At 37.3% G+C, this 27221-nt stretch overlaps 2 protein-coding genes and 2 long non-coding RNA genes across 6 annotated transcripts; 1 reads left to right on the top strand and 3 right to left on the bottom strand.

Moving 5' to 3' along the window:
- Nucleotides 1–6: 6 nt before the first annotated feature.
- Nucleotides 7–1849, bottom strand: LOC133740934 (uncharacterized). 3 transcript variants are annotated; one of them, XM_062168865.1, is made up of 3 exons: nt 1650–1849; nt 1446–1584; nt 7–940 (listed from the first exon to the last, which is right to left on the bottom strand). In XM_062168865.1, the coding sequence occupies exon 3, from the start codon at nt 810–812 to the stop codon at nt 108–110; it is 705 nt and encodes a 234-aa protein (XP_062024849.1). In that variant the 5' UTR covers nt 813–940; nt 1446–1584; nt 1650–1849; the 3' UTR covers nt 7–107. The 3 variants fall into 3 exon arrangements, with proteins under 3 accessions (XP_062024849.1, XP_062024847.1, XP_062024848.1); XM_062168863.1 differs by having other exon boundaries at nt 1446–1558; nt 1717–1849; XM_062168864.1 differs by having other exon boundaries at nt 1446–1548; nt 1717–1849.
- Nucleotides 1850–3152: 1303 nt separating this feature from the next.
- On the bottom strand, nt 3153–20400 carry LOC133736202 (uncharacterized). Its single transcript, XR_009859456.1, has 3 exons — nt 20242–20400; nt 19493–19568; nt 3153–3437 (listed from the first exon to the last, which is right to left on the bottom strand). It is a non-coding gene; the product is annotated as an uncharacterized LOC133736202 (long non-coding RNA).
- LOC133740828 (uncharacterized) lies at nt 8832–14335 on the top strand. The gene is made up of 11 exons (XR_009861451.1): nt 8832–9016; nt 9474–9558; nt 9672–9732; nt 10560–10678; nt 10828–10888; nt 11210–11232; nt 11578–11767; nt 11858–11981; nt 12066–12203; nt 12428–12536; nt 13751–14335. It is a non-coding gene; the product is annotated as an uncharacterized LOC133740828 (long non-coding RNA).
- A 2573-nt stretch (nt 20401–22973) lies between the features above and the next one.
- On the bottom strand, nt 22974–25861 carry LOC133739673 (uncharacterized). The gene is made up of 3 exons (XM_062167458.1): nt 25121–25861; nt 24908–24970; nt 22974–23624 (listed from the first exon to the last, which is right to left on the bottom strand). Exons 1-3 carry the CDS (start codon nt 25388–25390, stop codon nt 23550–23552), a joined length of 408 nt encoding a protein of 135 aa, XP_062023442.1. The 5' UTR covers nt 25391–25861; the 3' UTR covers nt 22974–23549.
- Between the last annotated feature and the right edge of the window lie 1360 nt (nt 25862–27221).

Genomic DNA, 27221 nt, shown 5'->3' with positions numbered 1-27221 from the left:
ACGCAAAACTTAATTGTTCTGCTGTTTCAGTAATAGCAAACATTCTCCTAAGCCTTGGTATTATTGGAAAGTAACGCAAAACTTTTGCAGGGATGCCTTTTTGAATTTTAGAACTGCTTTTCATTAAGTTTCCATCTTGAAGCACCACACTTTGGACAATTTTCCAGATGCTGCAAATCTTTTCTAAATAAACAGCAATCATTGACACATGCGTGTATCTTCTCATATCCAAGATCAAATGCCTTCACTAGCTTCTTCATTGAATATAAGGACTCTGGAAGTGTGTTATCTTCCGGTAAGAAACTACGGCTAGTGCGAAGAATGTCATCGAAAGCAATATCAGTCAAACAATGTCTTGCTTTCATCTTCAATAAAGCAACTGATGCTAACATCTTCGTATAGTTTGTACAGCCAAAGAACAAGGGAGTTTCAGCTTCTCTTACTAAATTTAAAATTTCTGCCTCTCTAGTCTCAATAGTGTCATCTACATCTTCATCATTTTCATCATGTTGAAAACATAAATCCTTAAACAACTTATATGTCTCAGGAATCTCAAGATCTTCATGATTGGATTCACTTCCTGTTTCACCATGACAAATCCAAATTTTGTAAGTAGGATCCATTCCTCTTGTTACCAAGTGCTCATAGACTATCTCAAAGTGGTGGTGTTCAGAGTTTCTACATTTGATACATGGGCATATAATCTCATCTTCAGAATTCCCATAATCTGCCCTTGCTTTATCCACAAACATACGAGCTCCCACTCTGTATTCATCCTTAAATCTATCAAATTGCAGCCATTCTTTCTCCATCTTAACAAAAACCACTACCACAGTGCCACTCAATTGCTATTGAAATACTATGTACAATAAGTTTCAGTGCAACAACCAAGTGATGACCTTCTCAAAAAGCAATCCTCGTCTAATTCAAAAGCAATTACCTAAAATTGGAAAAGCATAAAATCAGTCCCAGATTGATGCATGCTATGAATATATAATATACTGAAAGTACAGAATACTTGTGTGTTCAGGTAATTACAAGAAGTCCACATTTCTGTTAAATTTCCCTGGGTGAATACATACATATATCCATATGTGTAAGTGTTCCGAAACAGATACATTTAAACCCAAATTGGCATTAATTTTCTCTTCCCCCATGCTCACTACAACACATTCTCTCAAAAAACAACAGGCCCAATTTCTCAAAGCCTAAACTCCAACGTAAAATACACAAACACATACAAGAACATCAATTTGAAACTCATATTGACTTTGCTCTACCTATTTTCTCAAAATGCAGAAAAACTATTCATAGATTGCAGATACAGAAAGAGAAGCCCATTCAATTCCACATAGCTATATACTCAATTGCCCATTCAATTGCCCATGCTTCCAATTTCCGAACCAAAACACAGCCATGAACGAACAACAAGTCAAAGACAATACCTGTAATCAGAATTGGAGAAGCATTGCAGGAATCAAAGGGAGTAATGTGCAGAGAAAAGCGAGTTGATCTTCTTGGGAATCAAAGAGAGAGAAGTGAGTAGATCTGAGAGACGCTGCAAGTGAGTGAGTGAGTTGATACCTTGAGAGAATTTGAAACTGAGAATTTGAAATTGAAACTGATATCTGAGCTTTTGATTTTGATACCTTGAGAGAATTTGAAACTGAGAATTTGAAATTGAAAACTGAGAACGAAGAGCTGCTTGAAAAGTACCTTGAGAGAGTTGACGGCGAGAGGAAAGGAAACAACTAGGTGGCTCCGACCCCGTCGAACATTATGAAGGTCACCGTCGATGAAAGATGAGTCGAGAGCTTTTGGTGGCGGGAGCGTTTAGTGACAGCTCGCTTCTCACAAGCTAGGTCAATGAAATTTCAAATTTCTCCTAAAATTTAAAATAATTAGAATAAAACTGACAGCTCCCCTTACCAATTTTTATTTTTTATTTTTTTTTTATCTCAAAGTTTTGACAGCGTTCGCCACATGTTGTCATTCCGAAAAATTTTCAACAACGTGCACACATGCTTGTTGATAACTTAATTAACAACTTTTAGATAACAACACGCAAAGTAAGTTGTTGATAACTAAATTAACAACATGCAAATGACCCATGTGGTAATACATGGTTTTCTACAACGCACATCTTTTGCCCGTTGTGAAATATTGTAAGTAACAATGAGCATTTACAACATGTTGTTATTTTGATGTTGTGGTAGGCTACTTTTCTTGTAGTGTCACTAACTTTCCTTTCTGCTGTTTGGAAACGTTGGGAAAGTATAAGGAGAAAACATATATTTGTTTCCATTCTAGTGTTTGGTTTGTGTAAGGAAAGGAAACAAAATCATGATAAAATTCTAGTTATATCCTCATTTATAGTTACATAAATCTATCATAAACTTTTTAAATAAAATTGTCAATAATAATTTTCAACAAGGATATAAATGTATTTATACTATGGAATTAATGCAGAGAAAGTGGAAGGGAAAATGAATCATTTGGAGGATGAGACGATTCAATTTCCACCATATTTTCCCTTCTTAAAGGAAAGTTGTTCCTTTCCTTATGCACACCAAACATAGGAAATGAATAACTTTCCTTTCCCAGGCCTTCAATTCCGCGAAACAAACGAGGCCTTGAAGTATGGAATGAACCATTTCCCCCATTTTCATTTGCTTCAGGAAAGTATCATTTCCTTTTACATCCCAAACGTAAGAAACGAACAACTTTTCTTTCTTGATGCTTATATTCCGCGAACCAAGCAAAGCATAAAATTATTGTGTCAGCAACACCTACGGTAGATTTGTAAATAGGTCTTTACTCTTTAATTAGCAATCAAGATCTAGGTACCTAATAAAATTCGGAGTTACATACATAAGACTCCACCGTCTCCTAGTCCAAGTTGAATCCTTGAATTTTAACTTTCATTAAGGCTAGGATCTACAATTTGTAAGTACATAGAAATTATAAAGTTACTTTACATGTATTGGAAATTATTCTATGCACCGACGGTGCAAGTGACCAAACACTTATAAGATGATCTCAACCCTTACTATTTATAACTTTTTTTTTAATAACCAAAAAATATATTTGATATAATTCAATCATTCATTCATATTGATGTAAGTACACGTCACTACTCTGAATACTTCCTGTCACGCCCCGGATTTTGAATAACAAATTCAAATCCGAAACATGAATTAATACAACTCACATAAATACAACCTGAATTTTTTTCTCAAAACAACCACACCTCACATCGCTCGATATTACATAAACCAAATCTCAAATTTGTTTATTACAGCACACTCTCACCAAATTATATTGTAAGGCTCAAATGAGCATAACTCACCTCACAATTACAATTGCTGTAAAACTAAAACAAATTCTCTAACCCGCACGATCACCGTCCTGATTCTCCTGACCTGTAGGATTACCCGCTACACAATTTGAATAGTGTACCGGGATTGCAACAACACAAACCCGGTAAGCTTTTGACAGCCCGTATGAGTAAACAAGGAATTGCACGATTTTAAAGTAACAATTCAATTTCAGTATCTCTTAGCATAATAATTGAAGTGCACAACGTCACTTCAAGTATCAATCAACACACGTCTCATCATGACTACTCAAAAACAAACAACTGTTTACTCAATATATACTCACAGGCTTATGATTAAATATATTAATCATCTCATACCGTATATTATACTCACGTCTCAACATAACTACGCAAAAACAAACAACTGTTTACTCAATATATACTCACAGGCTTATGATTTATTTATATAAATCATCCCATGCAGTATATTATACTTACAGGCTTATGATTAATTATATTAATCACTCCATTCAGTATATCATACTTACAGGCTTATGATTAAATATATTAATCATCCCATACCGTATATTATACTCACGTCTCAACATGACTACGCAAAAACAAACAACTGTTTACTCAATATATACTCACAGGCTTATGATTTATTTATATAAATCATCCCATGCAGTATATTATACTTACAGGCTTATGATTAATTATATTAATCACCCCATTCAGTATATCATACTTACAGGCTTATGATTAAATATATTAATCACCCCATTCAGTACGTATATCATACTTACAGGCTTATGATTAAATATATTAATCACCCCATTCAGTATGATGGCAGACAGACTAGAGCTCTAACTGAATCGTAGAGTGTCACCTTGGCCAAGGTTCACCCTTACGAAAATATTTGCCTCAAATCACTCGACTCCTCATTTAACTCATCTCAACGACTCAACTATAGCACTTTACTCAATTACTCTTTATCACACTCAACTCAACCTATAAGATAAATTATATCTTCTAGAGAGTAATGCTCGAATTCTAAATCAATCGCATCAATTCCACACTTCACCAAATACCACACATCCAATATATATTCCACGTAAATATATATATACGTAGTCACCCACACAAGAATGACCACTAATACCAACTATAGTTCACATGCATTAAAATCAGGAAATTCATTTTTATAGTTTAAATACATTTTACTTACCTATGGACCGTAGTTGAGCAAGTCCATATAATTTAAAACATATATTTATTTTCATAAAACAATTTTCACAATTTCCCAATTAAATAAAATCACCGAATTTCGGTTCGTGAATGAACCATGTGCGATTTACTCACCTCGATATTCCCGCTGTGTCTTCAATTCAACACAATACACACCGAAATCGCTCACCCAAGGGAGACCGTCAATCACCTAATCACACATGACCTTAACTTAGCCAATAACTCAAAAACATATTCAAACGACAATCCAACGGTCGGATCGAAATTAAATGATGATCCAACGGTCGGATCCTCACGGATCGCCCTTAGGATCACCCTCCAAAAATCATCACGAAGATCCAACGGTCGGATCTTCCTGAATCGTCCTTACTAACATCTTCACAAATTTATACGAAAATCCGACGGACGGATTCTCACGAATCGCCTCCCTAATCACTGTTTTGCTTTTATACGAAGATCCAACGGTTGGATCTTCGTCCATGACCACACAAAGCCACTGGGACAGTCATAAGATCATCATATCAAAACTACAAGTCCATCTGACGGTCCTAACTTCACAGATCACAAATCTAACGATCGAAATCGATCGAAACTTAAAAATTCATAACTTAATCATACGATCTCCAAAAATTATGAATTATATATGCACACGATCGTATCGACACGTAGAACACAAAAATGGACAGAAGCTGCCCTTGGAATGGCCGGAGGTCGCCGGAAACCACCATCACAGTGGCGGCGCCGCCGCCCATCTAAAGTCAAAATTTGATAAAACTCACAACATGAAAGTCCTTCATCTCAACTCCAATTTCACTTTTCATAACTAAGACAAAGTCAGATTATAAGCCAAAAGATTGAATTTTACGTTGGAAGTCGACGGATCCGATGAACCCTAGTTTCGAAACTCCAAAATTCGATCACCACGGATCAAATCGCTGCAAGCCTTCTTGGGGATAGTTTCTACTTCCTCTGGGCTAGAAAAGCCCTCAAAGAACTCGAGCTATAGTGGCCGGAGCTGGGAGAACCATGGTGGCGAAGGAAGACGATTTCCAGCTCGGGCTGTGCGGCTTCTCGGTCTTCTAGCGGCCACCACGATAGTTATCTCAAGTCGATGTCTTCTGGAAAGTTGTAGAAAACTTCACGGTGAGAAAAATTGCTTTTGGAATCAGGTCGATCGGAGGCCTGTAGAGGAAGATATGGCCAGACAAAGTAGAGCCCAGAAAAAGTGGGGAAGAGCGATTTCGTCTCCGACGAGGCTCTCTTCTCGACCTTGTAGAGCCTCATACAGCTCGTATTTCACTTCGATTTCTTCTACAAACTCGTAAAGGGGGTCGAGACCAGAAAACCCCACTTTGTTTCACATCAATCGGTGGCCGGATGAGGAAGAACGAAGGTGACGAAGGGAGGGGGTCGCGGCTGGGCTCGGGAGAGAAATGGGGAGAAATTTCTGGAGTTTCAGAAATTCTGTCCTCATTTGCAATATTCGGATTTTTTTCTCATATTTATAGAAAATCCCAATTTTCAAATATTCGTAACTTATTCATACGAACTCCGAATATTGCGTTCCATATGTCCACGAACTCGTATCGACGCGCTCTACAACTTTCATGAAGGAAGTTTTCCCAATTTCCCAATGTATAAAAAGTCACTTTTTGAGACCCCCTAAATAACGTTAGTTTTCAAAAATTAATCGTTCGAACTAATTCCACAACTTCTCCGAGCCTCGTACTCGCTCCCACTATCGTGAAATCATTTCTAAAAATCCACGGAATTTAATTTGGATTTTTCGGGGTATTACACTTCCATTAATTTATCATAATATATGAAGAAAGTAGGCAAACTGGATTTGCTAATTAGTAATTGCTTACCTATCTGTTCACAGGTTTTCGAATTTGTGTATCATAAAATGCCGTTCTATTAGTAGGATGTACTCCTACTCTTGGACTATTCACTGTAAAACATTATGAGGACCATTATTAAATCATTAAATGTTCGTCAATAAAGTAAAAAAAACAAAAACTAAATGGGTTGGTGGGTAAATTCAATAGTTTTTTTTTTTTGGTGCATAGTATAATTCAATATCTTGGTGCATAGTATAATTCAATACTAAACAAAAAATATATTTGATATAATTCAATCATTCATTCATATTGATGTAAATTCAATAGTTGGTTAGTAGTGTATTCATGCTGCCACTGTCTGTAGTACGATTCGGTCATTAATTACAATACTTGCCGACCTTTTCTCTTGATAGTCATACTGTACCCATGACATGAGCAATGAGCATTATTCCTTCATATATAGACGCACCATAATAGGGAGCAGGTGCTTTTCTTCTAGTATACATTATGGGCGTAGGGAAAATTTCGCAAACAGTACACCAAGTAAATGCCACTAATAATTCTTATACACAAAGTTTCAAACCAAACATTTCGGTACACGAAATCTGAAACTCGACCCACTATCAGTACACGACGTCAATTTTTGACACCAAAATGTCCATTATGCCCTCAGTTTTTTTTTTTTTAATAAATTTTTTTTGGATTAATTATACAAAATAAGCTTGAGGGCTAAAATGGTCATTTTATGACCGAATAATTATACAAAATAAGCTTTGAAAGAGGTGAGGTTCGAACCCCCAACCTCTTTCACAAGAGCCAAACTCCCCACCGCTGGAGCAGGAGCTATACTCAATATGTTATGTACAAACTTCATATTTATACTCTTTTTAGGCAAGGCCGAATAATTATAAAAAATATATAAACCTTGACAGACATGAGGTTCGAACCCCCAACCTCTTTCACAAGAGCCAAACTCCCCACCGCTGGAGCAGGAGCTATACACAATATGTTATGTACAAACTTCATATTTATACTCTTTTTAGGCAAGGCCGAATAATTATACAAAATATATAAACCTTGACAGACATGAGGTTCGAACCCCCAACCTCTATCATGAAAGCTCAACTCCCCACCACTGGAGCACGAGCTGCCAATTAAATATTTGCTACAAATATAATATTTATACTCTCTTTAGGCGAGGCCGAATAATTATACAAAATATACAAATCTTGGAAGGCATGAGGTTCGAACCCCCAACCTCTTTCATAAGAGCTCAACTCCTTACCACTGGAACACGAGCTGCCCATTAGACAACTGCTACAAACTTTGTATTTATACTCTTCTTAGGTGAGTATATAAATATTAAGATATATATATATATATATATATATATATATATATATATATATATATATATATATATATATTGTTTTGTTTTGGCAACTTGGATCTGGAAAAGGATGGAAACTGATTCCTTAATCCAAGTAGCACTCTTTGTTTAGTAATCAGCGTTTATCTATGAAAACTAACATGCAGGACAAAAGGATGGAAAAATCATATGTTGAATGGGAATGCCCAAAGGGGGAGATTGTAAGTATATTGGCCTATTGCCATTCAACAAATGATTTCCCATTACGACAAGGAAACCGGAGCTTCAAGAAAAGAGAAAGATTACAAGATCGGATCTTAAAGAAAAGATCAAGCCAAATCGAGTCATTGATCTTGAGTTTAATGTGTATTCATTCCATATCAGTTGGTATAAATTGATATGCATATCGGTTGTTTTGAGTCAATAATCTCTTTGCATTAAAGTGGTTTTTAACATACATATCAATTTGAGATCTTGTTTAGGAAAATGTCGATTGCATATTCAAAAACTGTTTTAAACCTTTCCATGTTTATCTTAATTAATTATTAAGAGAAGATTTGATTGAGGGGGAGTTCTTCTCCCTTATAAAAAGGTTTCAAAACTAAAGTTTGAGTGGGTTTTTTTTTGGACGGCATAAATTGTTTTCTATTGAACTACTTGGTTTGTTCAAATCGTTTTCTAAAAACCCTCTTTACTTGTTTCATGTGTGATATTGCATAATCATTCATATTCACTCTCAAGATCAGTGATTCATTTGAGAGAAAGGAAGGTTGAAGATTGATTGCCTAGAATGTTGAATTAAGAGTTAGAACAATTATAAATCAAGTTAGCATTTGTTGCTAAGTGAAAGTGATTGTTATGAACAACACTACTTGTATATTGTAAACTCCTTTGATTAATATTGGATTGTTTTTTCGTGTTGGCTACGTTAAAAGCCACGCAATGAAGTTTCCTCAGTGGAGAGGTTTACACTGCGTTAGCAAATCTTTGTGTCGAGTATCGTATTTTCTTTGGTTAATTTCATTGAGATAAAATATTTTATCAATACCTGTATTTTTCAAGGAGCTTCAACTCTTATGGCATCTTTTTCTAGCTGGAATGGAAATATCATTTTCTCCTGACTGAAATCTCGAAAGAAAAGCTAGGATTTTGTTCCTCAATATGTCCAATATGTCCAACTTAGCCTCCGCATAGAGGGAGGAAGCTTCCCCCTTTCAAATCAAACTCGGAGAAATCAAGGTATATATCAGTTGCTATGATTAAAGCTTCAATCTTTTTACTGGTCCGTGAATTTTAGTGTTTGGGTATAGTCAGTTTGCTAATTTCTATCATTCTATCATTGTATCTTATGTTTATTTGAACTGGGTGAATGCATTCAAGGAGAAAAATGTCAACTCTTTGTCTGTGTTTAGTCAGAATGGTAAAATTTAGAGCTAAATGCACTTTTAACTTGCTGAGACTTTTGGACATTGATTCTTAGTTTTGTTCAACTCAAAGTTGTGGGTATGTAAAGTGTAGATATATGCTTTCTGCTCTGTGTTTAATGTGTTCTGTAAGTACAATTAGGAATTTTATGGAAATATCTGTAGGCACTTTTCCAACCATAAGGTGCAATTACTTGATAATGATGGTGAAGTAGAATGTGTGTTTATCGGTTCAAGAAAGTGATGCCCTTTTCGTTTTATATTTGTGGCAGGTTTCCTATTGCTTCATTTGAATTGGGTCGTCAAGTATCAAATAAGTTATTGTTCCTTGGAAATTAAGCCACAGCCTTATTAAAGGTATGCATACTAGCCCATTTTTGCAGTTTAATGAGTGTTAAGAGTTTAGTCATTACCCTTTTCTGTGAGCTACAATGGAAAAGTTTTAAGCTTTTTCTTATTTTTGTTCGCAGGAAGCAGAATTCATAAGACATATCCACTCAAGGCTGGCTTTTGGGAGTCGATTAAATCTGGGTAATTGTTGCTATCCACTTTTACTCATGGTATGAATACTACAACATGACATATCTGCTTATAATTTTTACACTGAACGTGGAAGTAATTCTGTGAGCTGTGCCACATTATTGTATTTCCTTTTGGGGTAAAGCTATGGTATGTTAACATTTCTCATACATCAACTATTTTTACCACTTTAGGGACTCATATTACCACTTTGAGGACTAATATTACTATTTTGAGGACTCATATGGTAAACTAAGAAAATTTAGCACTTTAAGGACTCATGTTACCATTTTGAGGACTAATATTACTATTTTGAGGACTCATGTGGTAACTAAGAAAATTTACCACTTTAAGGACTCATGTTACCACTTTAAGGACTAATATTACTATTTTGAGGACTCATTTTACAACTTTTAAGGCAATTGTATGCATGTCATACGTTAACACATTGTAGAATTTTCCTTTTGTTTTATACACATTAGTGTTGAGACTGCTATTATTTATGAGTCACAAAGTATGAGCAGCAACTTTTTGTTCATCTTAACACGTATAAAATGATGTGGCTGAAGCGCCTCTGAGTATGTTGAGTAAATGTAGTGTTTTTGCTTGAGGGCAAGGTTGTTGATTAGATCATCAAAATTTGATTCTTTTATGTGTTTAGTGAATGTAGTGTTTTTTGCTTGAGGGCAGTAGGAGATAGTTTTCGATCTTATTGAAGAACTGTGCATTCTATCATTTTGTATCAGCAGTGGAAATTAGCCAGACTGTTTTTGTAGTCAAGAAATCTACATTGTATCATTTCGTATTGGCAGTGGAAATTAGCCGGACTGTTTTTGTAGGGAGAAGGATCGGAGGGTGATGAGCTAAGAAGGAATTCTGATGTCATCGAGATCCTAAAGAAGACAAGTTTCCATGGCTCTAGCGCGTTGAAAAACCCAGAAACAACCCTGGAGCATGAGTAAGAGTCTTGCTCATCAACTATTGATTAAAGACTGATTACAGCTTGAGCATAAGTAAAAAAAACGCATGGTAATGTTATCCTCTTTCTAAATAAAGTGGTTTAAAGCGTATGGTCTAAATTTTACCTCATAACTATTTGTTTCTCAGATGAAGCTCTCAAAACCACTTTGGAAGGCTCCCTCCTAATACCAGAGACGAACGATGCAAGGTCTGATCCCTTCTATTTTCGTCAAATTTTTTTTTTTTTGGAAACCTGAACAGCAATAGAAAACTAAGCAATTTTGGAATTTTACAGTGTTTAATTTACTGCTTTTTGTTTGTTTAGTGTGGAACTGAGGAGAGTTGCTGATGATAAATTGTAGCCTTTTTTATGGTTTAAAATTGCTTCATATAAAATCTTATCAACGATGCACTTTACTGATTGTAAATTTAGTTTCCTACATACGAAAACTTTGATGTAGTTTCATGTGTTGCACAAGTTGAATCTGTATTAGCAGGTTGGTATTAATTGAATGGGTTGCTTTTGCAGGACAAGGTTGCACCTATGTAATGGTACCATGATCACAGGGATATAGCATTTTCGGCTTATAAGTTTTTGACGCTGTTGTGGTTGCTTTACATAATAGTTATTTTTCCATTCCCTGTTTGTTGATAAGATCCCGTGTATTTGAATCAATTATCGTCTTACAATGTCAATCAACTCATCAACAATTTCGCCTCAGTTTATTAAAACTATCGTTTAATTCATTTTTTTAAAAATGAAGAAGAAATACAATGTTTTGCTTCGCAGCATCGCGCGGGTTAATTTTTCTAGTATTATACTATATACTAAAGCAAGGTTTTCCTTATGAATAGTGTTGTGACTGTTTTGCCCTTGGCCCTGCGTGCTTTTTACAGGATTGTGCCCTCCAGCTGTTTGCGTCCTGTGCTGCCGTGTGGGTTTGTAGCAGCTTCGTAAGAACAATATAATTTTCTCAGAAAGAGAGAGTGAGAGAGCGATTCTGCGTTTAGGTCAATGGAGATCAGTCAGAGAGACAGTGTACAGCTTATCATGTCCAAGGGGAGCAGATCTTTTCCATTTTAAGAGGTATTTGCTGGATTTTTTTTTTAAAAAAAAATTTCATATAGGCTATTCTGATTGATTTGGGGAATTACTGTCGATCACGGCCTTGCTCAGAAACTGGAGGATCGGACCCGGGATACAATTCCGATGATTCAGTTAAGGACCCAAGTTACAGCACCCTTGAAGAAATCCATGCCCAGTTCTCAAAGCTCTCTATCAATACTACATCCAAGGCCCGGTGAGTGATATTTGGACATTCTTTTTTTTTTTTTTGTTAATGGGTTCTTTGATTTATGACTGAGGATAATAATTTATGGTTTAGGAGTTGGAAATTCCGTGGGTATAGATATTGTGAAAGTTTTTGATCTTGAAGAAGACCTTGATGGGGAGTAGATGATTGCGCCTGAGCTTAATCAGAATGATGCTGAAAGCTATGAACATGTCCAGAAGATAATTCAAGGTGAGCTTTGAAATGTTTACTTTTCAAAACAATGCATGCCAAGTTTTCTACTAAAGTTTACCCTTTTGAGCAATTTTACAAAGAGAAGACAAGCTGCCCATTGCAGATAAATGTATATATGTATATCCTTCACATCCCGTTAATAACAGCAAAATGATAGAACAAATGGTCATGTTCAATTTTTATGGTGTACTGATGAATCTTCTGTCATTGTTTGGTGGCAGACAAACAGATTGAGAAATTGAAAGTGGAGCGATGTAAGCTCTACTTGAGGAAGAATGGGTTGAGACTGACTGAAGTTAGGGAGGAAGTTTGTTATCAGAGCTTTTGTTGGTAAGGTTATATCAGTACTTTAGTTTTCATGGAGAAGTTAACAAGTTTAACTTTTGTTATTGTTCTCAATCTTTAGTTTGTTATTGTCAATCTCTGATATTGAATTCATTGTTACTAAGTGGATCAAGGTACCTGACTATTCATTGTTATTGGACCCTATTTTGGGAAGCAGATATTTTCTTTTTTGCGTGATAAATGATAATGTTGATTATATTGATAACTTCAATTATTCTAGAATTGTATATGGTAATGAGAGTTGCGTCCTACAGTTAAATCACAGTTTGGTTGTCACCTTTCAAAGGTTTTGAGCTGCAAAATTGTTGCAAATCTCCTTTGATTTTGTTTCTGCTTTGTTTCCTTTGGTTTCTTGATTTATCCTCTTGAATCTTCGTGTATAATTTGAAAGTTTTTCTTTCTTATTCTGATTTTAGATTGTAAATACTGTTATGTATTTTTTTTCTTTGTTCATTTAGCATGCTAGAGGGATGCGGAAACAAAATTTATACATTTCAATTGATTAGTAAATTGGAATGAAGGAGGTAACCCAGTTAATTAAGTCTACCTTCTATAGAAAGAGTTTCACATTTCCAATAAGCAAGACAGGTTTGGACATTTTTACTTCAGGGAGTTTCGAGCAGATCGTGTAAACCACCAGAAGCACATGCCCGAAAAGGGCCCAGAACACTCATTTTAAACCACTCTTGCCTGAGACAGCTAAATAGGTGGCCTTAGTTATTCATCTATGAATAAGGGGAGCGGCAATGTGTTTTCCTAAGCCATCTGTTAACAGAGAGCCACTTATACAAACAAGAGTAACAATGGTGGCTCATTAAGCTTTTCAGAGTAGTCCTAAAATCCAAATAACCTTTAGCAGGCTCAAAGATATCGCAACAACTACTCAAGTTGTTTTGAAAGAAAAGTAGCAGGAAACCCTCACCGCTAGAGGTTTATAGCCTCCAATTGAGAATAAGGTTTTTCATGAAGACATCATCATAACTAATCTCACAACATAGAGAATTTATGATCTGCGAGGGAAGTTAGAGACACATCAATATTAGAAGCTGTATACTTTTTAGGTGTATGATCTGCAATGAAAGTTATAGTTGCAATTTGGTCTGTTTGTGGATTAAGAAACTAAATCGAAATGTAGTTTACAAGCTAGCTACTTTATCTTATTGCATGTCATCCTTACATACCATTGTTCTTTTATTTAGGCTGTTGGCATTAACAGAACCAAGCCAAATCCTAAAGGTGAAAGACCCACAAGCATTGATATAGAGAGCAGCAGAGAAATATATGAGGTAAAGACACAAATGCAACTGCTAAAAGTTCCTCACAAGATGGCGAGAGAGAGAGGGACTGATTACTCTTCAAATGAGAATGTGCCAACATTGATACAGTTATTGGCATTGAGAAAAAAACCTAAAAACCAAGTCAAGCCATATGATCTAGATAATGAAACTACTGCAGAGCAGATAAAAATCCAGATATAGCGGTACTTGAAGATGGGATTCAGGAAGAGTGTCAGAACCAGGACATCTGTTATGGAAATGATAGATCACTTTTTATTGCATGCAATTATTTGGCTATTTCACATTTCTTCTATACACTTGATTTGAATAGCTTGGATTCACTTTCAGCTTTAATATACTGCATGTGTTTTTGAACCTCTCTATGTTCGATCTCTTTGGACTAGAAAAAGATGGTTAAAACAATGCCTATTTTAGGTTTTTACGTTTGCAGCATGTTTTGGAGACTTCAAATCATTGTTAGATTAATGCTCAAGTTTTTTTTTTGGATGAGTTTTTTTTTTTATACTCTATTTTCCTTTTGCAATTTGTAAAAATAAAAACAGTTTCAGTTAACGCTTCTTAAATTATGAGTCACTCTATTACGTATAAATTCAGGAAAACAACCCCGCAGCATCGCGCGGGGCTCACTTGCTAGTTACTAGTGATATAATTGATGACGCGAGGTGAGCATAGCACTGTCTCTCTATTTAGCTTGACCTGTACGTGCGGGGTTCCATAGACTTGTAAATAAAGCTGACAAACGTAACCCTAGAAACTGTATACCAACAGCAATGGAAAATTATCCCGACCATGAATTTGGATGATTGTTCGTGAATCGTGACTTATCGATCACCAACATCACAAGCTACGTTGATAGGGTGATTAGCCTATGGCTGACCTCGACGCCCAGTTCGACAAAACTCCATGAGGGAGCTGAGAGCCTCGACTAAGCATAATCGAAACAAGCAAGGGCATCATGTATTTCGGCTTAAAATTAAGGAGCATTGTTTAGCATTTCAAAACTGCAGAGAGAGAGAGAGAGAGAGAGAGAGAGAGAGAGAGAGAGAGAGAGAGAGAGAGAGAGAGAGAGAGAGAGAGAGAGAGAGAGAGAGAGAGAGAGAGTATGTGAATTGATTTTATTGTCTCCTCCCTTTATTTTTATGTTGACGACTTTTAGGTGACAAACCAATATTTTTGTTACCCATAATAGTTATTACAGACGCACATGAGTTGCGTCTCCTATATTTTTAGAGTTTTCCGTTGTTGTATAAATAGTCCAATAACTTCTTTTAATATTTCGGTGTTTTGCGATCTTTAAGTTCAAACACATTTGGAGAATTCATGCTCTATGAATGGGTAAGCTTATGCATGCATAGGGATTTTTTTTTTCTTTTCCAAAAAGATTATTAGCACGTTTGAAGGTTCCATGACTTACCAAAACATGCCAAACCTAAATACCCAAAACCCCACTTGAAGAACGCGCCTCACGCGCGGAAACCAAAACAGAAAACAGAGATCGAGCTTTTTTCTCCCGGCCGAACGCCGGCGGGCCCCCTGCCGCTGCGTTCCGGTCCGGGAGGGGATGAGGATGGAGACTAGCGGCGAGGCTCTTTGGCGGGGATCTGGCTCGGGGAAGGAGGTCGACTGCTTTGTCTTGGATCGGGGCGGTTCTTCCAGATCGGATTCTTCTCTCCGTCGTGCGTGGGTGGGTGCTGGCAGGGATTCCTGGAAGCGTGGTCCACGGTGGGTGGAGACTGGGTCGATCTGGGTTTGGGTGGATCTGAGGTCGATGACGTGGGTTTGCAGGCGTGGTTCCGTGTTGTTTCTGGGGCAGTCGGAGTGGCTCTGGGACACGGCTGGGGCGTTGCAGCGACGTTGGGTTAGAAGGTGGGTGGAGACTGGTTCGATCTGGGTTAGGGTTAGGACGTGGGTCTGCAGGCGTGGTTCCGTGTTGTTTCTGGGGCAGTTGGAGTGGCTCTGGGACACGGATGGGGCGTTGCAGGACACAATTTGCCGGCTGCTTCTGGCGTGCAGTCACCGGAGGCATCCTTGGGGGCGGTGGTGGTTGGGCCGGGTCGATTTGTTTGGGCCTCGCGGTTTGCTTGGGTTGTTGTGTGTAGTTTTTTCTGTTCAGTTTGTTTGCTTCAGTTGTTTACTTTCCTGCAGGTTTTGGGTCTTTCTGACCTCAAATAAGTCCCTTCTCTTTCGAGTAAGGGTAGTTTGGAGTGGCCTCTGTGCCGGTATGTGCATCTCTTATGCCTGGTCTGCTCTAGGTTGGTGGCGAGTTACTTGCTTTGTCAAATGGTCGTTGCCTCCTAGTGGTAGGTGGAAACCTAGTGTCGCTGGATGTTTTTTCCAGCGGCAACATGATGGGAAATCTGTTTTTATGGAAATTATGCTAAGCTGTAATCGAGTTACAGATCAGGTTATTTTTCCGTCGTGTCACCGTTATGTCAAAGCAATTCGAGATGCCAGTAGTGCGCTCATTGCTAGTTGGTGCTTTTTCGGATACATGTTTGTAGTTGAGGCTCCTGGTATTATCTCAGGAAGTTTTCTTGATGTACTTTGTTATTTGGGGTTTAGGTCTCATGTCCCCCCCATGTATTCCATGGTTTCATTAATGAAGGCTTAAGGGCAGCCGCACCGGCCCTTATTTCAAAAACATGCCAAACCTTGTCAGTAACACTTTTTTTTTTCAAACTTTCTATGCACTTTCTTCAAACTTTGGAAAATAGTAAAGAAAAAATCGGGTTAAGATTTTCAAGTTCCACCGGTTGGAGAATTGCTTAAAAATCATGATTGAGAAAGTGGAGACTTGATTGAGAAAGTAAGAACATGCGATTTGTATCCACAGTTTTTAGTGAAAAATCATGATCTTGGAAATCCTTTTTATTTTAGGGAGTAAGTTTTGGGTTCGCTCCCTTGAGTTTGGGAATTTGGAATATCTTTCCGTGAGAGAGCCGCACGGCTGAATCCTCATAAGCCATAGGCCATAGCCTCGATCGCTTGTGTTTTGAACTAATGTTGGGCTAGTTGGGCTTATTTCTGCCTAATAGTGAGGTTTCTCCTCATAGGATTTTTTTTTTCATTTTTTTTCTTCAAAGTTTTCACACCCAGGTGTATGAGTCCATAAAGGACTAATCCCAACAGTTTCTCCCAGCCGAAAATATACAAGACGTGGGAAAAAAAATTGTAGTAGCAGAGGTCATATATAATCTCGAGGATTGTCTTTGTAATTATAAGCATCCATCAACTAAGTAAAATTAAGTTTGCATTTAACATCTGCAATTTAAACATGTTGCAAGAACATCCACAATGATACTTAACAAATTTGTTTATTGTAGGAGATAATGTGACCACATTACTACTAATCTGCATTATTTGAACCTAAATCCAGAGAAAGCAATATAGATTACAGTGTGACCATAAGTTTTGTAAAGAAGACAGGTGTATCAGCTTGAGTTGCAGAACCACAAAACCGAGCTAGACGTCAACTTTCAGGTCATGTTAAGATACATAGATGGGCTCTGGTGCCACCTTCCGTCGAATCCTGGTTCAAGATAAAATCATTGGCTTCAGGATAAATCAGTTAACAGCTACAAGAAACATACAAATTTGAGCTAGGGTTCTAAGTCGGACAAAAGTCATAGAGCTCAATGTCATAACTCCCTACAATAAAAAGAGCACAGACAGCCAACAAAACATAAAAGTGAAAAATAAACCATCTTCTGTACTACATAATTTTGTCCTGCACAGGTAGCATTTTTCTCCTACCATTATCTCTTAGTTGGAACGATTTTGTTAAGTTTAAAGTTCAAAACGTTTTGTATTGCAGCATGATTTTACTTTTCTGTTATTTTCAATGTTGTATTTGCTAGAGGACTCTAGAGTATTACTGTGTCTAAAACTCTCCTTAGTCTTTATTTAAAAGTGCTTAGTTTGTTTTGAATACATGAACATTCCAGGTCTTGTAGTTCTCCCCTGTATCCAGTTTTGTTTTGAGTAGTGGAGTTTTTCATTCAGCCATCTCTTTGTGTATCTGTTTTCTGGTTTGTTCTTCTTCTGTGTTGGTTTTTGATCTTGGGCAAGAGAAGGAATTTCTCTACTGTTTTCTTTATGCATGGTACCAGAGCCCCAAGGGCGGTAGGTGCCGTTTCATTCCCTTGGTGAAGAAGATCAACCGGTGTTGCTGCAAGAGATGGAGTCTTCAAGTCGGAGTGTCGGACTTGGCATAGAGCTGCTCAACCAATCAAATTATAAGATGTGGAGATCTTGTATGGAGTCTTATTTGGTTGGTGAAGAACTGTGGGCTGTTGTTGGTGGAACAAATTGTCACGCCCCGAATTTTGAATAACAAATTCAAATCCGAAACATGAATAATAATTATTACAATAACGTTCTGAAATTTTTTTTTTTCTCAGAACAAACACACCTCACACCACCCAATATTACATAACCAAATCCTCAAGGAGTTTATTGATTACAGCACACTCTCTCCAAATATAAATGTAGCTCAATGAGCATAACACACCTCACAAAAGAAAGTCAGATTCACACAAATGCAGCTACTCTACGCAGCTCGATCACCTTCCTGATTTTCCTGACCTGTAGGATTACCCGCTACACCGTTTGAATAGTGTACCGGGATTGCAACAATACAAACCCGGTAAGCTTTTTGCAAAGCTCGTATGAGTAAATGAAAGGATTGCACGATTTAAAGTAACCAAATCAACTCAAGCATAAATTCAACTCAAGTATTTTCTTTGCATCATAATTGAAGTGTACAACGTCACTTCAAGCATCAATAAACTCACATCTCACAATGACTACTAAAAAACAAACAACTTCTTACTCAATATATACTCACAGGCTTATGATTTATTTATATAAATCATCCCATGCAGTATATTATACTTACAGGCTTATGATTAATTATATTAATCACCCCATTCAGTATATCATACTTACAGGCTTATGATTAATTATATTAATCACCCCATTCAGTATGTCATACCCAAGGGCATATGATAACTCGTTTATCCCCCAAGCAGTATGATGTACTCAAGGGCATACGATAACTCAAGGTTATCCCCCTAGCAGTATAGTGTACTCAAGGGCATACGATAACTCAAGGTTATCCCCCAAGCAGTACAAAGGCAGACAGACTAGAGCTCTAACTGAATCGTAGAGTGTCACCTTGGCTAAGGTTCACCCTTACGAAAATATTTGCCTCAAATCACTCGACTCCTCATTTAACTCATCTCAACGACTCAACTATTGCACTTTACTCAATTACTCTTTATCACACTCAACTCAACCTATAAGATAAATTATATCTTCTACAGAGTAATGCTCGAATAATAACTCATTTAACCATATCAATACTTCATCCAATATCACACCATCCAATATTTATTCCACATAAATATTTATATATGAAACCATTCCCTCAGGAATGATTACTAACACCACCATAGTTCACATGAAATAAAACAAAAATTCATTTTATAAATAAATTCATTTTACTTACCTATGGACCGTAGTCGAACAAGTCCATATAATTTAAAACAAATATTTATTTTCATAAAACAATTTCCACAATTTCATAATTAAATAAAATCACCGAATTTCGGTTCGTGAATGAACCATGTGCGATTTACTCACCTCGATATTCCCGCTGCGTCTTCAATTCAACACAATGTACACCAAAACCGCTCACCCAAGGGAGACCGTCAATCACCTAATCACACATGACCTTAACTTAGCCAATAACTCAAAAACATATTCAAACGACAATCCAACGGTCGGATCGAAATTAAATGATGATCCAACGGTCGGATCCTCACGGATCGCCCTTAGGATCACCCTCCAAAAATCATCACGAAGATCCAACGGTCAGATCTTCCTGAATCGTCCTTACTAACATCTTCACAAATTTATACGAAAATCCGACGGACGGATTCTCACGAATCGCCTCCCTAATCACTGTTTTGCATTTATACGAAGATCCAACGGTCGGATCTTCGCCCATGACCACACAAAGCCACTGGAACAGTCATAAGATCATCATATCAAAACTACAAGTCCATCTGACGGTCCTAACTTCACAGATCACAAATCTAACGATCGAAATCGATCGAAACTTAAAAATTCATAACTTAATCATACGATATTCAAAAATTGCGTATAATATATCGAAATGATCGTATTGAAATATAGAATCTAAAAATACACAGAAACTATATTTTTGACCCCCGGAGGTGGCCGGAAAAGGGCCGCCGGAGTTAGGGTAGAGCCGCCGCCGACCACCGCCAATGGTGTCGGGGCCGGGCTGCTCCTCTTCCTCTCATCATGCTTAACAACTTTCATAACTATCATGTAAGCTGAAAATGACCGGAAGTGGTTGAAATTACCTAAAACAGTCGAGGTGGCCGGAAAATTTCCAGAATCCGGCGAAATTTGCAGAATCCGGCAAGGCTTGATTTCGACGTCAAAACTTCAATTTCAGGCTTCGATCCCTTCTAGAGAGTTGTTAATAACATCAAGGAGAACTCACTGGTTCAAGAATCAATCAAAACGATGCACTGAAGCTCGAGATATACCTATCAAAAGCTTCGGTGGTGGTGGAAAATTTCCAGAATCCGGCGAGCTCCGACGAACGTGAATCTGATCACTCCAGGTGCGATCCTTCTAAAATGATGATCAGAAGGTTGAGGCGAGTTCAGGGAGCTAAGGATCGTGAGTTTTGGTGGCCGGAGCTAGGAGAAAACCGGCGTTGACTACAATCGAACTCAAATCGGCTCAAGCTTGCCGCCGCCGCTACAGGCCGCGCCGTCGTGCAAGGCTTCCACAGAGGTGTGCGCAAGGACCATACGAAGCCAATGGAAGAAGTTTGGTGAGGATCGGTGGCCGGTGGAGGAAGATATGGCCGGTGGAAGTTTGGAGGCGATTTCCGTCTTCGGGAGGAAATCTGCAGCCGGTTTCCATTTTTGGAAATTCTGAAAATATTTTCGGAAATTTCCGAAAATGGAAGCTTTATACTAAATTGGAAACTTTTTCAAAAAATCATAACTAATTCATACGAACTCCGATTTTTGCGTTCCGCATATGCCCGCGATCGTATCGACCAGCTCTACAACTTTCATGAAGAAAGTTTTCCCAAATTTTGAACTTATAAAAAGTCAACTTTCGCGAGCCCCTAAATAACGTTCATTTTCGAAAATTAATCGTTCGAACTAATTCCACAACTTCTCCAAGCCTCGTACTCGCTCCCACTATCGTGAAATCATTTCTAAAAATCCACGGAATTTAATTTAGATTTTTCGGGGTATTACACAAATACAGTTCAGCTTGAGGATAATGCAGAAAACGCTGAAGATTTGAAGAAGTGGACGACTATGAATGCAAAGGCAGAGTTCATGCTAAAGAAATCCATTTCTCCTGCGTTGTTCGATCATATTATGAAGTGCACCTCAGCAAATGATATTTGGGAGACTCTAAACAGACTATTCAATAAGGAAGATATCGATCGTCTGCAAATGTTGGAGAATGAATTGGCAAATTCAAGCCTTCAATCTCTCAATTTTTCTTGAAGATTAAATACTTGTGTTTGGATATTTCAATTTTAAATCTAGATGAGCCTATCTCTGAAGCTCGTGTGAGAAGACATAATTCGTGGGCTGAGAAGGAGTACACTCCTTTTGTTACTTCAATTCAAGGATGGGATTGGCAACCTTCTTTGGAAGAATTTGAGAATCTCTTGTCTTTTCAAGAATCTCTAGCACGACAAATGGCTGGAATTTCAATATCAAGCAACTCCAAGAACACAGGGGAGGCACTCTCTGCTCATGGAAAGAAGAATTTCAGATTTGAGAAGGAGTTTAAAAGGCTTAATAATGATGGACCTGGTGAATCTTCCTCTCATTACAAGAAAAATTTCAACAACTATGATTAAGTTAACTATAGAGAAAGAGAAAAAGAGATTTTAAAAAATAAAACTCTTATATCTTATTATTTAATTATTCATTAAATACCTAACCTGAATCCAATTTCCACTACCCAAAACCGGTTTCATCCTTTCTCTCTCGCTGGGCAACTTCATCGTTTACTCAACCTTCACGTCTAGACCTCACCTCCGACTATCCAATCTCGGCGACTATGCCTAGAGACTTAAGCTTCTTCATCATTGATGAAAACCAATAGCCAACCAGCAGATCTCCAATAATATGGAATAGCGATGAGAGTTTTCGACAATTTTTGAGATCTTGGATATGGTTTGCCCTTGTTCTTGTACAAATTCAGATGAAGATCCCAGATTATTGTAATTGTATGCTGGATAATTGAGTTTAAACGAAGTATCATCTACCACAAACAAATGGACGTTGTTCTTTACATCTATCCAACTGAAACCTAGTTCTTTCTTTACATTCTTCCTTTTCATCATTTGTCGAGCATCGTTCACATGCAGCATATATCCCACTGGTTGGCAGCAATATTCATATTGGATATGAGAACATAAGCCGATGAGTCAGATGGCTCAATAGCCAAGAGCTGTTCTGCTACCCAGAATAGATTAGATTATAGAATGATACATAATAACCCATGAGACTGAAAAAAATGAAGTATGATATATCAGAATCTTAACTAATCACCTATAAGAAACAAAAAAACAAAAAACAAAAAAAAAATTAAGAAGATGAAATAACTTTGCTATTAACAAAGCCATATTTGGCTTCTGGATTATTAGAAACTTTGGCTTGTTAGCCACCGTGCAGTTCGACGGTGAGGGAGGAAGTGGATGCTTGTTGTCGGGTTGGGTGTAGAGGTTTTGCTGCTTTTTTCTATTAAATTATTAATAAAATATAAGAGTCTTATTATTATCAAATCTCTTTTTTCTTTTTTGATAATAAAATTTAGGATTAATTCCAGATTACCCACTTCAACTTTGGGACAATCTTCATTTTAGTCTCTGTTCTTTTAATTTCATCAGCTATACCCCTGTGCTTTCAAAATTAATCAACCGTGTCCGATTTTGTTAATTCCATCCAAAGATTCTATCAACTGATGCCGTGGCAGGAGGGGGGATGCAGAAACGGGCCCACAAGAAGGGCTAAAATGGACAATTTATATTTTTTACCAACAAAAGTAAAAAACATCCTACTATTCAAATACAACCGAACTTTTTTCCCTCCAAAAAGCTTCCTCTATTACATAATCAAATAAAAGGAACAAAACTTCATCTTTTGTGGGTTAAACTGGGCATATGAACACTGCACTATTGTAATAACCAAAGATAGAGTTTAAAAAGCTGTAAAATAACACAACCTGCTCGTCATTAATAATAGGAGTAATACTGACATTGTCTTAAGAATTAGCAGCCAATAAGATGCATTTCACTGTTTCGCATCAAAACAACAACAAAAAAAGTTGGAAATAGTTGCTTTGTCCAGATTAGCTCTAATCATCATAACAAAAGATTAGACCCAGCAACCTTGTGACACAGCACAAGGTTGCACAAAATAATGCAACATTTCATCAATCAATATAAAATAACCTGGCTTGCTAATCTCAGCCTCCTAGGTCTATTTTCATGCCTCCTTTCCAGCTCTAATCCTCTGTGATGATCTTGTTGGTGTTGAAGACTTTGCAGAGGTAGAAGCTTTACTGTTTGCTCTAGCAGCTTGTGTAGTGGGTGAAGCAGTGCTCGACTTTGTTGTTGCTTTTAGCAGTGGTTGTTGTTGCTGCTCCCTAATAATTCCACCATGGTACATCTTGATTGTGAATAACTCAGGATGCACTGCAGGACAAACATAAATCGACAGTTTTTTTTTTGTTTTTTTGGGAATAAAAACATAAATCGACAGTTAGCATCCTTATCCAAACTTTAACCCGACAACACTAAAAGCCATTTATTCCGTAAACAACAACAAAAATATAGTCCTTTTGTACCACAACAGCACATCTTTGACAGACAGAATATTAAATAGAACAAGACAACAACATTTTTTTAGCTACCCAACAAGGTCCACATGCAGATAGCTAGGCAGCAGTGATATTTCATACTTTAATGGATCCTATTTTAATCACAATTTCCATAAGTAATAAACACAAGAAGACAAACTTTCAATAAAGAAACCCTACATCCCACCAAAACCAGATTTTTTTTTTTTTTTTGTGGTGAAATAACAAACTTCATTAATAAAACCAACTAGTACAAACCCAAACATGGGCCACGATTACAACAAGATAAGGGAAAGACTGGTTTCATTTGAAACCTGGGAATGTCTGGTTTTAAAATATTGGTGCTCTCAAGCATGACTGAATAGAAAGCTAGTAAAAGAAATAAAAAGAACATGACAGTGCTGCTGTTTTAGAAAAAAAAAAAAAGATGCAACAGACCTGTAACTTTGAAAAATCATAACTAATTCTAGAAAAATCGTTTTCAAGAGATTCCAGTTCTGAAATGATCTTTAAGATGTCTACTACAACTGTTATGAAGACACCAACTTCAAATACCCAACCGAAATGTACAGTTTTCAGTAAAAAGGCAACTGGGTCAAAAGCTCAGAAACACAATTTTAGATTTACAGACCTCTGTTCTACCTTGAATTTAACCAATGAATTTTAAATATAAGAGCTGGAAAATAATGAAACAAATCACTATATCTTACTTTCTTAATATTATTAAAAGTATAGGTCGTTACAAACCTAGCGATAAATCGCTTAAAACCATGGCTGGGCAGAGATGAAACCTTCCAAAGGAAAGAAATTGAGACAGTGGGAAGAAACAAAGAAGAGAATGGACAACGGTAGAAGGATTGGAAGAATGGAACATGAATGGAGGGAGGAGGGATGGATGAGGAGGGCCAAAAGGGGAGATCTCAATTAAAACTAAAGAAAATGAAAATCTAGAAACCTTCAGAATTTACTACATATTTGACAATCCTCAAGATTCCAACTTGACAGCTCATATTAAGTGTAACCCAAAAAAGCCTCAATCTTTTGCACAATGAAAAGCCAAACACAGATACAATGAATCAATAAGACCCAAGAAAAGAAAGGAAAAGAAAACAATCAGACCTTGAACACAGATCTTCTCAGAGATAAGTCACTTCCAGCAGGAACAGTAGTAGTAAGTGAAACCTGCAAGCAAAATCAATGACAACCCAATATCAAAAACAGCATAATCAATCTAGTTGCCAACTGGGTAAGCACAAATTGATTCAAAGCCTCATTCTTTATGATCAAAAGCACAACCAATCAAAAACCCAAATCTGAAATGGAGGGCTTTACCTGAGAGAGAGCCAAGTGAGACATGATTGGATCAAGAATGGTTATGGGCGATGTAGAAGGACTTAATATAGGAGTTGGGAAACTCAGATCATGCGAAACCTCGAAAGAGAAGAGTTGTTGGAGAAATGGGTGTGTGAGTGATCCGTCGGAGTGTTCGAAAGGACGGGTTTTGATTTGGCTTTGGCTCCTCGGACTCTCTGACTGTGTGAAGGTCTCTGTAGTATATAAACCAAAGTGCAGAGCCACTAACACAAACATCACCCCAGGCATAACTCGAAACCACCAAAATAATAAGCTCCTAAACCCTACGTCTCATTGTTCATCGAAACCCCCAAATGAAAATTTTTGAAATTCTCAAAACCCGACATTCAAAACCAAAGTTTTAAAATATGAAACCTTAAATCTCAACCCTTATCAACCAAGCTAAACCCTTAAACCATTAATCGATTTGTTACACAAAATTTGAGGTAAACCGAAACCCACCGTAATTGGGGATATCATCACCTCCTTCTTCCGTTCTCGGTACCCACTCTTCAATCTCATTACCAGCCATGTGCTTTCAACCTCAAACTAGAGATTGGGATAGGTAGTCTGAAGATGGAGCTATAATGGAAGACGAAATCCAGGTTCAGTTGGGTTTTCAAATTTTCAGGACCGTAATGGGAGTCAAGAATTTAGACTGAATTAGTGGTAATGGGAGCGTAATGGATAAGAGTTCAGGTTTTTGGGGATGGACGCAGAGTTGGGGGGGGGGGTGAAAACTTTTCTAGGGATGCACGCCAAAAGGAGGGAAAATAGTCTAAAAGGGTATTTTTGACTTTTTGCATCCCCCTTCCTGCCACGTCATCAGTTGACGGAATTAACAAAATCGGACACGGTTGATTAATTAATCACAGGGATATAGCTGATGAAATTAAAAGAACAAGGACTAAAATGAAGATGGTCCCAAAGTTGAAGTGAGTAATCTGGAATTAATCCTAAAATTTATCATGATTAACCATTATTATGAATTATTACACATGGCAACCTCTAATTGAAGGGTGGTATCACCGCCTAGGAGTGATAGCAAATTTGAATGTGATCCATTGCAGCCTCAATCCCTACTTTTAGACTCAAATTTTTGAGTCAATTTGGGTCCCACTGCAGATGCTCTTAGAGCATGATACAAATGAATAGGACACGAAAGATGGTCTGCTATTACTGCAAAACATTCATGGCTCTGATGTCATCCAATCATGTCATCCGATCATCAAGTATACAGTGTCCAATTAATAATGATCTGAAAAGTAACCAAGTAATTAATTAAGAGAGGAACAGCAGCTGACATGGTTGCTGGCGAGTGGCCGAGAGATATAAATGAGAATAAATTGGAGAAACTAATTAGGAAAGAACAGGGAAGAAATCTGCTGTCCCTAATACCCTGTGCCAAACCTGTCCCCATGCATTCATTGGTCCATAAAGATTAAGAAAATATTTTCTTAATCTTTTGTTCCATATTTTATTCTTTGTGGACCAATGAATGCATGGGGACTGGTTTGACACAGTATTTTTGGGGACAGCAGATTTCATCCCGAAAGAACAATAATGTATAGAGCTATGGACCAGCCAAGTTATGGCAACGTCTAATCTGGCGTACGTCGACTGCGTCTTCATAATATTTATGATGAATATTGATGATTGATACAAGTTGATGCAGACACCACATCCACGTGGAAACTATCTGGAATTTTCGACCAAACTTTTTACAAATTCATGTATAAGGTTTTTAATATCTCACGTCAGATTTATATGTTCAAAAAGTGTGATGAGTTTTTAAATCATATATACGTGGATAATAAATATTGAGTAACACGGAGCTTGTGTGACTGCAAGATAGGTACACGTGGGATAACCCGCTCTGATACCATGATGAAGTAATCTGCACTTCACATCTAAAATTAATTGACAATTAATAAAATTAATCAAAATCCTTATAAATTTATAGACAAGATTATCATTTTCTCGTGGGAGATCTACTCTCACAAGAAAAATATATATGCGTGCGCACACTTTCAAGTCTATTGAGCACAAAAGAAAAAAACAGTTGCGGCAATACCCTACG

This window comes from Rosa rugosa, chromosome 3 (genome assembly GCF_958449725.1).
Source record: "Rosa rugosa chromosome 3, drRosRugo1.1, whole genome shotgun sequence".
NCBI classification, from domain to species: Eukaryota; Viridiplantae; Streptophyta; class Magnoliopsida; order Rosales; family Rosaceae; genus Rosa; species Rosa rugosa.
This window is presented reverse-complemented; position numbering and strand designations above follow the sequence as displayed.

Coding starts and splice junctions, on each gene's coding strand:
- LOC133740934 (XM_062168865.1), bottom strand. CDS start 812: ATGGAGAAAGAATGGCTGCAATTTGATAGATTTAAGGATGAATACAGA.
- LOC133739673 (XM_062167458.1), bottom strand. CDS start 25,390: ATGCCTGGGGTGATGTTTGTGTTAGTGGCTCTGCACTTTGGTTTATAT. Junction 24,971..25,120: donor CTCACTTGGCTCTCTCTCAG/GTAAAGCCCTCC, acceptor TTTTGCTTGCAG/GTTTCACTTACTACTACTGT. Junction 23,625..24,907: donor TGAGAAGATCTGTGTTCAAG/GTCTGATTGTTT, acceptor TTTGTCCTGCAG/TGCATCCTGAGTTATTCACA.